The 16553-nt window shown below is 40.8% G+C and overlaps 1 protein-coding gene across 6 annotated transcripts in view; it reads left to right on the top strand.

The window, feature by feature from the left end:
* The window catches only part of FAM13A (family with sequence similarity 13 member A), a 316062-nt gene that overhangs the window by 103961 nt on the left and 195548 nt on the right, over positions 1–16553 (top strand). For 5 of the 6 annotated variants that reach the window (XM_043438910.1, XM_043438899.1, XM_043438898.1 and 2 more), the window contains one exon: positions 4520–4673. The exons of the other annotated variant lie outside the window; for it this stretch is intronic. In XM_043438910.1, coding sequence (XP_043294845.1) covers positions 4520–4673 — 154 coding nt within the window. The remainder of the gene's footprint in view (positions 1–4519; positions 4674–16553) is intronic. 6 annotated transcript variants of the gene reach the window in all.

Here is a 16553-nt window from a genome sequence, read left to right as displayed (position 1 = left end):
AAATAGGTTTCTCAAAAACTTACAAGTCTTCTGTGAATTTCACTGGTATTCACTCCATTAGAAATAAGACGTATCTTCAGATCTTTCCAAGATAATCCTTTCTCTATTTAAGGCTCCTGCTGAAATGACTTGACAGGCAATGCCTTTAAATTCCTGGAGGCTCTCTGGTTTAATTGAAAGGGTGGGTGAGACGCACCCTTACTCACCTTTGTCTAGCAGAATAATCTGAACTTTTCATGTTTCTGAGGTTTTAGCAAAGGTTCTCATCATCACACACTCAGCCTTTTCCATCGAGCTTACTTTCCTGACAGTGAATCTCTTAATTTCAGTGTCTTTTGCCATCTATGTGGCTTCCCTGGTGGCTCAGATGGTCTACCTGCAATGCAGGAGACCCAGGTTTGATCCCTGGATTGGGAAGATACCCTGGAGAGGGGAATGGCAACCCACCTCAATATTCTTGCCTGAAGAATTAATTCCATGGACAAAAGAGCCTGGCAGGCTACTGTCCATGGAGTCACAAAAAGAGTCGGACCTGACTGAGCAACTAACACTTTCGCTTTCTTTGCCATCTGTAGAGTTGATTTTTAAATCAAGCCTTATTTTCTTTTTGGGTTTCCCTTGTGGCTCAGCTGCTAAAGAATCCACCTGCAATGCAGAAGACCTGGGTTCAATCCCTGGGTTGAGAAGATCCCCTGGAGAAGGGAAAGGCTACTCACTCCAGTAGTCCGGCCTGGAGAATTCCATGGACTGTATAGTCCATGGGATCTCAAACAGTCAGATACGACTGAGCAACTTTCACTTCACTTCACTTCACAATCATTTTATTTGGCAGTTTTCACCTCAGTTTCTCTCTTCTCCCCAACCCCCTCTTCCCCCTGCCTCTGATTTTATCATAAGTGGCAAAGAGAAATCAGGTGGCACTTTGACAGCATTGCTTGGAAATTTCTTGTACTGTCTATACAACCTTGTTGCTTAAAAATGTGCTTCCCACACAGCTGCAGAACACTATTAATTGCACTTTGCTTTCTGCCAGCAAAGTTAGGATCTACCTTCCTCCAGCTCCCAGTAGCATGTTTATCATTGTCTTCTGTTACTGGACACAGTGGGTCAGTCCATCATCCCTTGAAGTGCTTAGGCAATGAATACACCAAGTACTTCTGATTAAAACAGAAGTATTTATTATTTGTGACAAGAGACAGGGAGATGGCTCACAAGACACTGTCTCCCAAAACAGGAAGATGAGTGATGTTTTCAGCTGTGAGTGCATACATTTTCATGACAGAGTGAGTATAACCTTCTGTTTATTGGTGGAGTTCTAGATGGGCTTGCACAATGCAACAACATGCTCAAACATAATTGCATGTTCAAAAATGGTAGCAATCCCAGCTCTTGGGGTAGAGATTTTAACATTAAAATGAAGCAAAAATCACTCCAGGTTGACAAAATTCAGGTACCTAGTTGAGTGAGGTCATGAGGGTCAGCAGAGATCACCATCATTCCTTAGGCTCCAGTTAATCTGGTGGCTCAGTGCTCGAGGGGATTTGGATCCTACAAAACAACTTAAGAATGTGCTTCAGACTCTGATCTGTACCTTTGGAATAGAAATGGTAGTCTTTTGACTAATTTATTATCTTTCCTGTGGTTACTTCTCCTCCTTAATAACAGTGATTTGTTCCTGCCTTCTTTGTTCTACTTAAAAGTCATTATTTACCAAGACCTAGCCTTTGTTTCCATATGAAGCCCCAGGAGGCCATAGTTCATCTTTTTTCTAGTCATCAGTAAACAGAACACAAATGGGTTCTAAAATCCATGTTCCAGTTCTCAACCTAAATTTGTCTAGTGTGTGTTGCAGCTTCTTTCATTGCCTATTATTTGACCTCACCTCTTCCTTATTACTGTCTGGCTAGCACTTCTGAACTCTCACCAGCAGTGTCTGTAAAGTCCAGATTTCAGTGAAAACTCTGTTGAAGGCATTTAGGCTTTCTCTGTCATGGCAGTCAAATTCTTACAGTCTCCTCTCACTATCCAGTTCCAAAGACATTCCACATTTAGATGTTTGTTGTAGCAGCAACCCACTTCCAGGTATCAAACTCTGTATCAGTTTTCAGTTGTACAACGAATCACCACAAACGTGGTGTCTTAGAGCAATAAAAATTTGCTATCTCATGCTTTCCATGGCTCAGGTGTCCAGACACAACCTAGCTGGGTCCTCTGCTTTTGGTCACACAAGGCTGAAATCAAGGTAACAACTGGGCTGCATTTTTATAAGGAGACTTGAATTTAGGTGGCTTCCTTGGGGGCTCAGATGGTAAAGCATCTGCCCAGAATGTGGGAGACCCAGGTTCAATCCCTGGGTCGGGAGGATCCCTTGGACAAGGAAATGGCAAGCCACTCTAGTACTCTTGCCTGGAAAATCCCATGGACAGAGGATCCTGGTAAGCTACAGTCCATGGGGTCACAAACAGCGGACACAACTGAGCGACTTCACTTTTCACTGAGTTTAGGAAATTACTTGCTTTCAAGCTCATGAGAGTTGTTCACAGATTCTTTCTTGCAGCTGTACAAGGACCCCAGCTTCTTACTGGCTGTGAGCTAGAGGCCTCAGGTCCACATTAGTCCGCTGGCCTGTGGCACTCTCATAGGCCCTCTCTGAAAGTACAGCTTATTCTTTCAAGAGCAGAGAAGAATCCTCACTCCAGTGTGCTAAGATTGAGTCTTAAATAATGTAACGTAATCATGGGAGTGACGTGATATGACTTTTGCCATATTCTCTTGATCAGAGGCAAATCACAGGTACTGCCTACACCTGAGGGGAGTACAAGGGTGTGACTCATTGGGAGTCACCTTGGGGTATGTACCCCAGAGGTGGTATAGGAGGCTGAACAATGTCCCCCCAAGATAGCAAGTTTAGAAGCCTTGGAAACTGTGACTGTTACTTTATTGGGGGTAAAAGAGGGAATTTGCAGTTATAATTAAGATAGAGACCTTCGTAGCATGTGCTCGGTTAGTCATATCTGATTCTTTCCAACTCCGTGGACTGTAGCCCACCAGGATCCTCTGTTCATGGAATTTCCCAGGCAAGAATACTGGAGTTGGTTGCCATGCCCTCCTCCAGGGAATCTTCCCGACCCAGGGATCAAACCAGAATCTCCTGCATTTTCTGCATTGGCAGGCAGATTCTTTACTACCTGTCACCTCAGAGATCTTCAGATAGAGATTATCCTGGATTATTTGTGTGGGCAGTGAGAGTCAGACATGACTGAAGTATCTTAGCCCCAGCCCAAAGGCAATCTCATGTATTCTTATAAGGGGGCAGAAGATTGGACATGCACACAGAGGAGAAGGTCATGTGAAGGTGGAGTAAAGAGAAATTTGAAGGTGTTGGCCTTTATGGAAGATTAAAGTGATGTGGCCACAGCCAAGTAATGCTGCCAGCCATATTCTCTCCCTTGAGCCTCTGTGGAATGTATGATTTTTTTTCCAGTAATACTGATGTTACTCTTCTGGCCTCCAGAACTGTAACAGAATAAATTTCTGTTTCAAGCCACCCAATTGGTCATAGCTTTGTTGCAGCAGCTGTAGGAAATTAATACAGATGGATATTAATTGATACATCTTTGTTGCTTTTTTATGTATTTCACTGGTTACTCAATCAGGTTAAGTATCTTAAGATTCTTGACTGTCCATGTGTCTTCTTCTAGATGAGTTTGTCAGTTTGTTTTTCTCTCTCTTTTATAAAAATAATTATTTATTTTCTTATTGATTAGTAAGAATTCTTTAAGCAGTGTAATTACTAAATCCTATACCCATTACCCATGTTACTAAAGAGATATTTCTTTCAATCTATAGATATTTCTTTCAATCTATATCTTGTCTTCCCCCCCTCATATATATATGTACATAGTGTCTTCTGCATTCAGATTTGTATACTTTTTTTAAACTCTGGAAAAATTTAACATACCCCAAAGAAGAGCAACTAGTAATAATACATCTTCCATGTGCATAATCTTCAACAACTACTGGTATTTTTCCCAGAAGTATCTTATCCTTTCCTTTAAGTTTTATGCCTTTTGTGAATTATCTAAGAAATACTTAAATAAAGATCATATTGCTATTATTTGTGTAACTGAGTGTTTCTAACATGATAAAACACTCATTCTTTTTGTCATAACACTTATTCTAACTTTTGCTTTCTTTAAAAAATAAATGTTAATGCTTTATGTGTAACAATTTCTAATATATACAAAGCATTATTGATTGCACCCATGTTAACCTACACCTTCTTCCGGAACAGGATGTACTTTTATTATTCAGCACAAGCTATTAATTCAGATCCTGGGAACTTGCCAGTTGTCCCAACAATACCTGTGTGTCACCACAGAGCTTATTGAAAACCCCAGTGTCCTTTTAAAAGGCTGATCAATCATTCAGGAAATGTAGAAGTATAAGCATGAGTCAGCCGTGCTGGCCTTGTGCTGTTACAGAGTAATTGCTCTCAATTTTTCCCCCTTATTTCTAGTGTGCCACCTGGGCTTGAAGGTGTGAAAGAACAAGATCTCTGCAACAAGATAATGGCTAAAATATTAGAAAATTATAATACCCTGTTTGAAGTAGAATGTATGGAAAATGATAACCAGAGGTGTGAAAACCTGGCAAGGCTAATCATAGTAAAAGTAAGTCAACTTTGATGTTTAATTTTTAGTATTGCTAATTTTGAATGGTAATCATTCTGTCATAAAAAATTCCTTATGAATACCTTCAGATATTTATTCCTGTGTTTGTCGAGTCATTTTTATGAAATCTGTTCTTTGTGTTGTTTGTGAAACTGATATATATTCTTCCAAGACTGAAGAATAATTGTGGTTTGATGTTTCCTTGCTGCTGTAAGATATCTCAAAAGCACTTATGTGAGCCCAGTGCTGTGGTCAGTTGTGAACACCACATTTTTATGGAAGCCTGGTTTTACAGCAGGGATACGTGCTTAAGTCTGTGTCCACCAGTGTTAGCTTACTGAGTAAGCTGCAAATTCCTGAAGACAGTATTATTCTGTCTTTTTGTCTCTCTTGTGCCTGGCACACTTCCAAGTTCAACTTCAGATTGAAAGTCCCATGTATATGATCCTTGGTAACTCTCACCAGTACTGAGAGTAGTTTTAAAACTGATAAAGGAATCTTGACAATAGTCTCTAAATCTTTTTACATGCTGGCTGATAATGTATAATGTATCTGTCTCATGTTAGGTAAATGCCTGTAAGTCTCTACAGATTTACTATTGAGGGTCAGAGGATGATCATCCAAGCCAAGTGCTTTAGGTAGCGACTAGAGGGAGGGCATCATATTCCTTTCTCATTCATATTGAGGTAAATCTTGATGGAACTGATAGGGGAGGTTCCTCAGGAGGTGTCCTGAGACTTCCCACATTACAGACCACAGTATACTCTTGTTGATTCATATGGCCCTCGGTGGTAAAATTGGAGGCACTTGGTTTGGGCACTGAAGGGGTATTTTCATCTCTTCTTCCAGTTGAGGCGTGACTTTGAAGAAGAAATGAAAAAACAAGGGCTATCATGTGGCACTCAACCAAAACAGCTAAAAGAAGGCCAAAGTGAGCTTTTCTTAACGAGGGCTTGTGTGTGAATACAACAGACTCCCTGTAAGAAATGGAGGCCATATGAGAGGAATGCATTTGATGGGAATCTTGCCAACCTGATAAAGAGAACTTTAAACTGAAATTTGTGGGAAGGGAAGAACAGTGCCCAGATACAAGGAGCTGCTTTGGAGAATATCAAGTGTAGTCTAAGATGAAAGTAACATGGTAGCTGAGAAAATATCAGGGATTCACAAGAGAATATTAAAAAAAAAAAGTGTATCAATTTTGCTATGAAAAATAATTTTAAATAGAAAAAATATACCTAAATATGTTTCTTCTAATTCCAATAATGCTTTCTAGAGGGTCTCTTTTTCAAATATTAAAAAATGATTGACTTTGTTTCAGCTGTATCTCTGATAGACACTTTTTAACACACATATGTTTTAACTATGGCTGATAATATAGTAAACCTAAAATAGAATAAAAATAAATTAGTATGATTTTGTAGGCAAGACAAACTTGCTGAGATACCAATAATCACTAGAATATGCCAACAGGAGCTTAAATGTTGTGTAAATAAAATAACACCTGTTGAGATCTTTGGCAGAGTGCCCTGTTTGGAAATCCTTGAGTTGCTAGGTTTAAATATGAGCATACAAGAAAGATAAACTAATAATACTGAATGAATCAAATATAGATATCTTAGGTGCTTGAATATGACTGCTACTCTCCTAATGCAAGTTTCACATCTGGCCTAGAAGCAGATAAATGTCCTCATTGGAAACTTGATGTCTATATGTTGAAACATCATTCTGTTAAACCAGAATATTTAATGTGTTTTTTTGCTGAACTTGCTAATAGTCTTGTCTTTCACATGGTAAATAAAGCATCAAGGGAGCGTGGTTTTCTGGACTTTATAGCCAATAAATATGTAGTGGAAGTTATGAAAACTAGTTTAATGGGATGGACCAGGGCCATTTTAAGATCCATAACAATGAAGAATACACTAACTATGGTTAGATATGTATACCTGGACATTGTTTAGAAAGCAGATTTTTCTAAAATTCCTAAGATCATAGAAACATTGGGAATAAACCAAAAGGAAGCTGGATTGAAGAGGGATTGGGAGGTTCAAAGTGGTATCATTAACATACTGGAAAATGGAAGAGCAACGAGGAAAAACAAGGTTTCATTCTCATGAGCTCAGTTTCTGGAAGGATGTAGCCAAAAAGAGGAAACGGGCACAGAACAAGTGATAAATACTCTGAAGTGAATGAGACATGAAACATCTGAGCTGAGAATAAACTGAGGCTCCTGAAAAGTACTGAGACAGAGAAAAGGGTTTTTAAGGAGGCAAAGTACTAAACATACCCACTGACACACCTCTGTGCCCCAGGGTAGGACACAAAAGAGTTAGATGATGTTCTCATGTCTCTTGTGGGCTAAATGAAAATTGGGGCCCAGACACATGTAAATTTGGATTCATTTGGACCTGGATGAAGAACTTTTTCTGAGTGTTGGAATCTAGATTGCTGTTTTGTTCAGGGGTGTTCTCTATAATTGTTTGTGTAAATTCTCAGTATTTTTTTTTTTTAATTCTCAGTATTTTAACAAGCACATACTTATCCCTTTTGAGAGTGAAATAAAGCTGGAAGAATAGGTCAGACACTGGATGGCTGGATATGTAGACCAAGAAAATGTGTGTGTGTGTGTGTGTGTGTACGGCCCTTCCCCTATTTTTCCTTGCTTAACGAGAAAAAAATTCGCCTGCTTTATTTGAGCCTGCAGCAGTGTGCTGAGGTCAGACAGGCCCCTCCCTCAGCCCCAACAGTTGGATAAATCATAAATGGTCCATAATACTATCGTCTTTAGTCAGTGATTGACTAAATGGTGTCAACTGTGACACAGTTCAGGCCTAAGAGATGAAAGGGAAAGTGTGCTGGGGGCAGATGGCTTCTAGGAAGTATTTTCATCCCTGATTTCAGAAAAGAGAATGATTTGAGAGATCAGAGTTGTGGTTGCCTCTGGGTGGAGTTATCCTGCTTTCAGATGTTCTCATGGGAAGGCTGAATGCAGGGTGCTGCTGCCACCGCCTTTTGCCCCTGATGAACGTACTGCTGATTCACTGAGGTTGGCAGCTAAAAGAGAAAAAAGCCTCGGTTCCTCCTCATTGCTCACCTGCTGAGCCAACCCTCAATACACATACCTCTGAACTTTCAGTTACACGAGGGAAGTAAATGCCCATATAAGATGAACTACTTTTAGTTTAGCTGTCTGTCTCTTGCAACAAAAACATCATGTCTCATGGCATCAGCACAGCTGGAAAGTCCTAGGTTTAGTTTCATAGCCAAAAGGAGACCAAAATTAGTTATTAATAGTTCAATTAAAAGCCATACATGAATTTTACCTAACGTCTAACACGGTACGAGATGTCAGTATGACATGATTGCCAACATTTAAAAAACAAAAACCCACAGACTGATTTCCTGTGTGTACCAATAGTACTTAGAATAAACAGTGTAGGTATCCTTGAGCTTGGTATAGGTCAGGCAGTATCTGTAGTATTAATTGTATTTTGAATACTGCATTCACACTGTCCTGACAATCCCCACTGGCCATCATTTATCTTCACTAAAATATGTATTTGCCATGGTAACTATCGTTTACTTTACTCATCGTCCTACTGATGACTTCGAATTCATAACTAGCCCCAACCTATCAGAAGAACAGTAGAGCCATATTTCTCACTACCCGTAACACACCATACGGTGCCTGAAATTTCTCACACCCACAACATCATCTCTGCAACTTTGTCTGCATTCTGCGCTCTGCAGCCTGAGTTTCTCAGCCTGTAGCCTGCTGAGCTGGAAACCTTAGGTTGCACTTAATTGTTTTCCTTTACCATTCCCACAGGGACTAACATTCTGCCTTAGACATTTCCCTTGAACTGGGTGACTTGTGTCCACCCCCTACCACTGTTTTAGATTAGGCCCTTTTCTTTTGGTTTTTTTGTTAGTCACTCAGTTGTGTCCGACTCTCTGCAATGCATGGACTATAGCACACCAGACTCCTCTGTTCGTGGGATTTTCCAGGCAAGAATACTGGAGTGGGTTGCCATTTCCTCCTGCAGGAGATCTTCCGGGCCCAAGGATTGAACCCAGGTCTCCTGCATTGCAGGCAGGCTCTTCACTCTCTGAGCCACCAGGGAAGCCCCTTGTTACTGCCCCACAATTTCAAACTGTTCTGCCACCACTTCTAGACTCACCCTATCCCCATCTTCTTTCTACCAGTGATAGAATGATGTTCCCTCAAAACAAATCTTGCTATATCATACTCTTGACTTACGTAAATAAACCCTTTGCCATTATTGTTTTGCCTTCCCCCACTTTTGCTGACAATAGACCATCAAGATTTCTTTACATGGAATTTAGACCCTTTATACTTTGTCCCCACGCCAGACTTTCCCTATTAAATGCTTGAATGAATTTTGAATTTTACTTGTCTTCTTCCTATTTCTCTGACCTCTCTTCCATCTCCTTTGAGAATTCTTCCTTCTCTTAGTCAGAATTAAACATTATTTCCTAAGTTCACTCTTAGGTCTTCAACCTAGAGCACTCCCTGGCACACCATACATCTACATCTACCTATCTAGTGCTTACCTGTACCTGCATGCCCCGTGGATTATCTCATCATTTTCCTTGCCTTTGAAGGTTTGAATACTCCATCTGATAGGCATAATGAATGGCCCATCCATCCACATAATCACTCCAGGTTGATGTCCATCAGTCACTAAAACCTGTTTATTCTATTGCTTAAGTATCTCATAAATCTCTCCCACCCTCACTGGTGCTTCCTTATTGCCTCTCATCCAGCCAGGAGAATTCTACACCTGGCCCATTAGCACATTTACCTCGTGACCCAGATTGAGTCAGAAAACTCAGGGCAGGCCTCCAAAATCTGTATTTTATTAAGACTTCCTTGACAATTTTAATACTCAGCCAGATTTGGGAACTGATTCATTCTCAGGACTCTGCTGCAATAGCCTTCTTGCTGGTTTTCCTGACTCTACTCTGCCCCTTGACACGGTCTTCCCTCTTCTGCTGCCTAAGGCACTTCCTGTCATGCAAATATGACCATATTGCTTCCCATATCAAAATTCTTCAGTGGATGCTCTTCACCTATCCTTATACTATACTTCTCAATCTTAGTATAACAAACAAAACTTTCCTTGGTTTGAAGCCCCCCTACCTCTCCCCACTGTTTCCCCACCACTCTCACTCATATATTTGATGTGCCAACAGTCATTGGTAGATCAAAGTATAGAAACCATGTCATTTCAGGCCTTGGGCTTGTGAAACTGGTGGGCACAGTGCCTGACATTGAAAATTCCTTGATCTATGACTGGACTCATTATATTACTGAAAATAATGTCTATGATCATAATTTCTACATAATATGAAAGTAATAACAATAAGTGTCTTCAAATCTGAATGAATCTGGGCAACATGACAGTTCACTGAATACTTCATTCCTTCCATATCTTGGAAAAGATCTCAGATACTTCTTAAGTCTTTAACTGTTCTGGAAAGAGCACTGACATTAGGTTAAGAAAGCTTATATCTGTATCCTGGCTACTTAGCAGTGTGACTGGGTGAATTATAGTATCTCTGTACCTCTTCCCTCTATATAAAATGGTGAAAGTCTTGCAGATTTGCTGTGTAATTTAAACTGTTAATGCTTGTGAAAGTATTTTCAAAGCCAGTTAAGTATAATAGGAATGAAAAGTATTGCCCTTTTTTATTTTTGGCTGGAATCAGGCGGTGGCTTGGGTGAAGTATTACAGACAGGGTGAAGTATTACAGATGAAGCCATTGGCTTATTTTGAAATGATTTGTGCAGAGATAATTCAGTAAATATATTGATAAGTTTAGGATACAGAGGTAAGTAAGAATTATAGTTCTGGAATCACATTGACTTAGAACTTACAGTTGGTGTGACTCTGGGAAAATTATTTAATCTCTCCTTCAGCATTGGTTTCCTCATCTGTAAAATATGGAAAATATTTGTAACTAATTTAGCTGTTGTTTGCTATGATTAAAATAGATAATGATGGCAAGGTTTTAATAAATTTTAGCTTTAAAATAAATAATTAGAGTCACATCACCTTACTACCCTTTACATTAAAGGAATCAGGCTTGATCATAGAAGGAAATGGCCAAAAGCAGAAAAATAAAGTTACCAATCAGATGTGTTACTCATGACAGAGCACTTGCTACTTCTAGACATTTCTTGCTCTTCAGTATTTCTAGTTGTCTCTGTATGGTTAAATTAGTCTTTGGGAAGCAAGTATCTGCTTGCATCCTCAGTGGACAGTTCAGTTCAGTTCAGTCACTCAGTTGTGTCAGACTCTTTGCGTGTTGGGGTCCTTTAATGGACCGGAACCTTGTGGTACGGAGTCGACAATAAGAAAGTGAAAGAGAGAGAGAGAGAGAAAGAGACAAAAAAGACCCGGGGACCTAAGCTCTGGTGGAGCAAAGGTGCTTTAATGATTTTCCTATGAGTATATATAGGCTGTGGTACAAGAAACTTCTTTCGGGAATGATAGAGATCAGAAAACCAAACGTACAGCAACCATTACCAAGGGAACAAGGGGTAATGTTAGCCACAAGGTCAGGACACAATCCATATCTCAAGAAAGGGGAACGAGACTAAGCAGTTTTGTCCTAAAGAGAATGTTTACTAAAGGAGACCCAAGCCTGCCTCACACAATGACCTCAGTCTCTGGGAGCAGCATGCTGTTCCGCTTGAAGAGAGACAAAGGACTCATGAGAGACAGCACGTAGGAATCCTCCCATCAAACATTCCCTGACATTTGCGACCCATGGACTACAACACTCCAGGCCTCCCCGTCCATCACCAACTCCCAGAGTTTACCCAAACTAACGTCCCTTGAGTCGGTGATGCCTTCCAACCATCTCGTCCTCTGTGGTCCCCATCTCCTCCTGCGCTCAATCTTTCCCAGCACCAGGGCATTTTCCAAAGAGTCAGCTCTTCACATCAGGTGGCCAAAGTATTGGAGTTTCAGCTTCAATATCAATCCTTCCAGTGAACACTCAGGACTGGTCTCCTTTAGGAAAGACTGCAGATGCCCTTGCAGTCCAAGGGACTCTCAAGAGTCTTCTCCAACACCACAGTTCAAAAGCATCAATTCTTCAGTGCTCAGCTTTCTTTACAGTCCAACTCTCACATCCATACATGACCACTGGAAAAACCGTAGTCTTGACTAGACAGACCTTTGTTGGCAAAGTAATGTCTCTGCTTTTTAATATGCTGTGTAGGTTGGTCATAACTTTTCTTCCAAGGAGTAAGGGTCTTTTAATTTCATGGCTGCAGTCACCATTTACAGTGACTTTGGAGCCCAAAAAAATAAAGTCTGTCACTGTTTCCACTGTTTCCCCATCTATTTCCCATGAAGTGATGAGACCAGATGCCATGATCTTAGTTTTCTGAATGTTGAGGTTTTTTTTTTTTCACTCTCCCCTTTCACTTTCATCAGGAGTCCCTTTTGCTCTTCTCCACTTTCTGTGATAAGGGTGGTGTCATCTGCACATCTGAGGTTATTGATATTTCTCCCAGCAATCCTGATTCCAGCTTGTGCTTCCTCCAGCCCAGCGTTTCTCATGATGTACTCTGCATACAAGTTAAATAAGCAGGGTGACAATATACAGCTTTGGCGTACTCCTTTTCCTATTTGGAACCAGTCTGTTGTTCCATGTCCAGTTGTAACTGTTGCTTCCTGACCTGCATACAGGTTTCTCAAGAGGCAGATCAGGTGGTCTGGTATTGCCATGTCTTTCAGAATTTTCCACAGTTTATTGTGATCCACACAGTCAAAGACTTTGGCATAGTCAATAAAGCAGAAATAGTTGTTTTTCTGGAACTCTTGCTTTTTCGATGATCCAGTGGATGTTGGCGATTTGATCTTTGGTTCCTCTACCTTTTCTAAATCCAGCTTGAACATCTGGAAGTTCATGGTTCACATATTGCTGAAGCCTGGCTTGGAGAATTTTGAGCATTACTTTACTAATGTGTGAGATGAGGGCAGCTGTGTGCTAGTTTGCACATTCTTTGGCATTGACTTTCTTTGGGATTGGAATGAAAACTGACCTTTTCCAGTCCTGTGGCCACTACTGAGTTTTCCAAATTTGCTGGCATATTGAGTTCAGCACTTTCACAGCATCGTCTTTTAGGATTTGAAATAGCTCAACTAGAATTCCATCACCTCCACTAGCTTTGTTCATAGTGATGCTTCCTAAGGCCCACTTGATTTCACATTCCAGGATGTCTGGCTCTAGGTGAGTGATCTTAGTGTTTAAGGTATATTTCCAGATATGCTTTTTAAAAATGAATTATTTTGTAAACTATAAAACTATTTTAAGTGGAAGTTTCTTGGATGATTGGGTTATTAAGTGCCTATGTGAAAAACGACAAGGAATTTCAACAAGTTAGTGGGGAGAGGAAGCAAGGTGGGGAACAGAAGCCCTTCTAGGTAGAAGAGTATGCTTTAAGACTTGAAGTTTCATGTAGTGGTGACTGAACATTTCAGGCTGGACCATAGGAAGTAGCAGGAGAAAGCTAGGTACTAGTGTTAAATTAGGATAGAGTTCAGCTAAGTAGTTAAAACGTGTAGGAGTTGGAGAATGATGAAAGATTTTAAGAACAGGATGGACTTGATCTAAGCTGTACTTTAGATTTTTACTTTATCCCTTTGACATGAGTAGGAAGTTGATGTGACTCAGTAAAACATTTTTGTAACAGGCTGTCAGTGCAGTCGCCTAATATCTATTTTTGCTCAGCTGTCTCTGGTCAAAGCTACAAAACTGATCACGGCTTCTGCAACACTTTCATCAGCCTCAGCTCCAGACAGGCTTCCTCTATCAGGAAGTCAAAACAAAGATAAGGACAGAGGTTTACCTGCATGCTCCCTCCTTCAAGTCCCTTTTCCCTGTGATTCTCTGGAAGTGAACCTTGGGCCCTTCAGATTTGTTTTTCTTTTAATGGTTTGGCCATGTCCACCAGATCTAGTTACTTCAGTCAAAGGAATTTTGGATAGACCTCTTAGAACTGTGATATTTGGAAAAATCTGTAGTCCACTGGAGATCCACTGGAGATTGTATGTTGGCTGTTGGCCTTTTGGTCCACATTTTGTTGAATTTGATAAGTAGTATTCATGATCGGCTACCTATAGTTGTGGCCCTTTCGTATTCAAGGTGGAGCTTTCTTTTCTTCTTCATTATTTTTATTGTAGTTTCTAAAGAAGAGCCTAAGTGGAAGTGCCTTTTTTTTTTTTTGGTCTGCTTTATTAGTCAATAAATGCCAAAGCCTTTGACTGTGTGGACCACAACAAACTGGAAAATTCTTAAAGAGATGGGAATACCAGACCACCTGACCTGCCTCTTGAGAAATCTGTATGCAGGTCAGGAAGCAATAGTTACAACTGGACATGGAACAACAGACTGGTTCCAAATAGGAAAAGGAGTACGCCAAAGCTGTATATTGTCACCCTGCTTATTTAACTTATATGCAGATTAAATCATGAGAAATGCTGGGCTGGAGGAAGCACAAGCTGGAATCAGGATTGCTGGGAGAAATATCAGTAACCTCAGATGTGCAGATGATACCACCCTTATCACAGAAAGTGAAGAAGAACAAAAGAGACTCCTGATGAAAGTGAAAGAGGAGAGTGAAAAAGAAAAAAAAGCTTAACATTCAGAAACTAAGATCATGGAATCTGGTCCCATCACTTCCTGGCAAATAGATGGGGAAACAGTGGAAACAGTAGCAGACTTTATCTTTTTGGGCTCCAAAAATCACTGCAGATGGTGACTGCAGCCATGAAATTGAAAGACCCTTACTCCTTGGAAGAAAAGTTATGACCAACCTAGACAGCATATTAAAAAGCAGAGACATTACTTTGCCAACAAAGGTCTGCCTAATCAAGGCTATGGTTTCGCCAGTGGTCATGTATGGATGTGAGAGTTGGACTGTAAAGAAAGCTGAGCACAGAAGAATTGATGTTTTTGAACTATGGTGTTGGAGAAGACTCTTGAGAGTCCCTTGGACTGCAAGGAGATCCAACCAGTCCATCCTAAAGGAGACCAGTCCTGGGTGTTCACTGGAAGGACTGATGTTGAAGTTGAAACTCCAGTACTTTGGCCACCTGATGCAAAGAACTGCCTCATTGGAAAATACCCTGATGCTGGGAAAGATTGAAGGCGGAAAGAGAAAGGGACCACAGAGGATGAGATGGTTGAATAGCATCACTGACTCAATGGACATGAGTTTGAGTACGCTCTGGGAGTTGGTGATGGACAGGGAAGCCTGGCGTGCTGCAGTCCATGGGGTCGCAAAGAGTCAGAGACAACTGAGGAACTGAACTGAACTGAACTGGAAGGTCAAAGCTGTATTTCTGAATAACTGGGTTAAGAGGATCACATCTTTCAAGTAGGCGTCTAATAGCCATGGTTTATAAGGGCTTTCCTGGAGGCTCAGTGGTAAAGAACCCGCCTGCTAGTGCAGAAGACATGGGTTCAATCCCTGGCTTAATTTCTCTAGCTTGAGAATAATTTTGGAGTTCTCTCATAAGATGATTTAAATCCCAACTTGAATGAAACTTTTCCTTTATTGTCTTCAAGAATTAACGTAATCACCTAGACATTTATATACACAAAATTTGGTGACAAAAAATATGATTGAAATAATGGACCATGAAATCTAAGCGGCATTCATGAAATAATCATCAGGTGCCTACCACGTGCAAAGCATTGTTCTAGGAATAGGGACTACATCAGTGAGTGAGAGGCAAAAGTCTCTGCCCTTATGAATCTTATATTTTAATGAGAATACAGTAAACAGCGGGCATGGAGAAGGCAATGGCACCCCACTACAGTTCTCTTGCCTGGGAAATCCCATGGACGGAGGAGCCTGGTATGCTGCAGTCCATGGACATGACTGAGCGACGTCACTTTCACTTTTCACTTTTATGCATTGGAGAAGGAAATGGCAACCCACTCCAGTGTTCTTGCCCGGAGAATCCAAGGGACAGGAGCCTGGTGGGCTGCCGTCTATGGGGTCGCACAGAGTCGGGCACAACCGATGTGACTTAGCAGCAGCAGCAAACAATGGGCAATACAAAAAATTAAGGGAATGTAGTTTTTCAGATGCTAATATGTCTGTAGGAAAAAAGCAAGGAAAGAAGGAGTAGTGCTGGTGCGGTAGGGGAGTGTCATTTGCGCGTTCAAACAGGATGGTCAAAATGTTTCATTGACAAGGGATGTTTGGGCAGAAACTTGAGGGACATGAAGGAGTAAACCATGAAGACCCTTGAGAGAAAAGTACCACCCACAAGAAGAGCAGTACAGTGTTCTCGTACTATGTGCAGAGTAGAGTTGAGAAGGCTGTGGTTAGATTACAGTTAGCAAGGGAAAAGTGAAAAGAAATGAGGTCACATAGGCAACAAGGGACCGGATCATGTATGCTTTTACAGGTCATTACTAGGACTTTGATCTTTATTCTAACAGCGTTTTATTAGATAGTACTGAGCGGAAGAGTTCCCCGACAGGACTTATCTGTTCCAAGGATTACTCTAACTGCTTGGCCAAGAATAGACTCAGTAGACTGTTGAGGACAGGCAGGAGCAGGGAGATCCATTGGGAGTTTATCACAATAGACACATTAACTAACTATGGTGGCTTAGACCTGGGTAGTAGCAGTGAAGGTGGGGAGAGGAGCTGAAAGGTAAGTTATTATATAAAAAAGCAGTACCATAGGAGGCCCTGGAGACTCCAATTAGGCTGAAGAATGTTTAAGATGAGAGTAGAAAGCAAGCTAGAAGAGTAGGGGATTGTGAACAGAGTGGGATGTTTGCATTAGTCATTTTGGAGGTGGAGTGATCTGGAGGGATG

The sequence above is a fragment of the Cervus canadensis genome, chromosome 19 (genome assembly GCF_019320065.1).
Source record: "Cervus canadensis isolate Bull #8, Minnesota chromosome 19, ASM1932006v1, whole genome shotgun sequence".
NCBI classification, from domain to species: domain Eukaryota; kingdom Metazoa; phylum Chordata; class Mammalia; order Artiodactyla; family Cervidae; genus Cervus; species Cervus canadensis.
The sequence above is the reverse complement of the archived record's forward strand: the minus strand, read 5'-3'. Positions and strand labels throughout refer to the sequence as shown.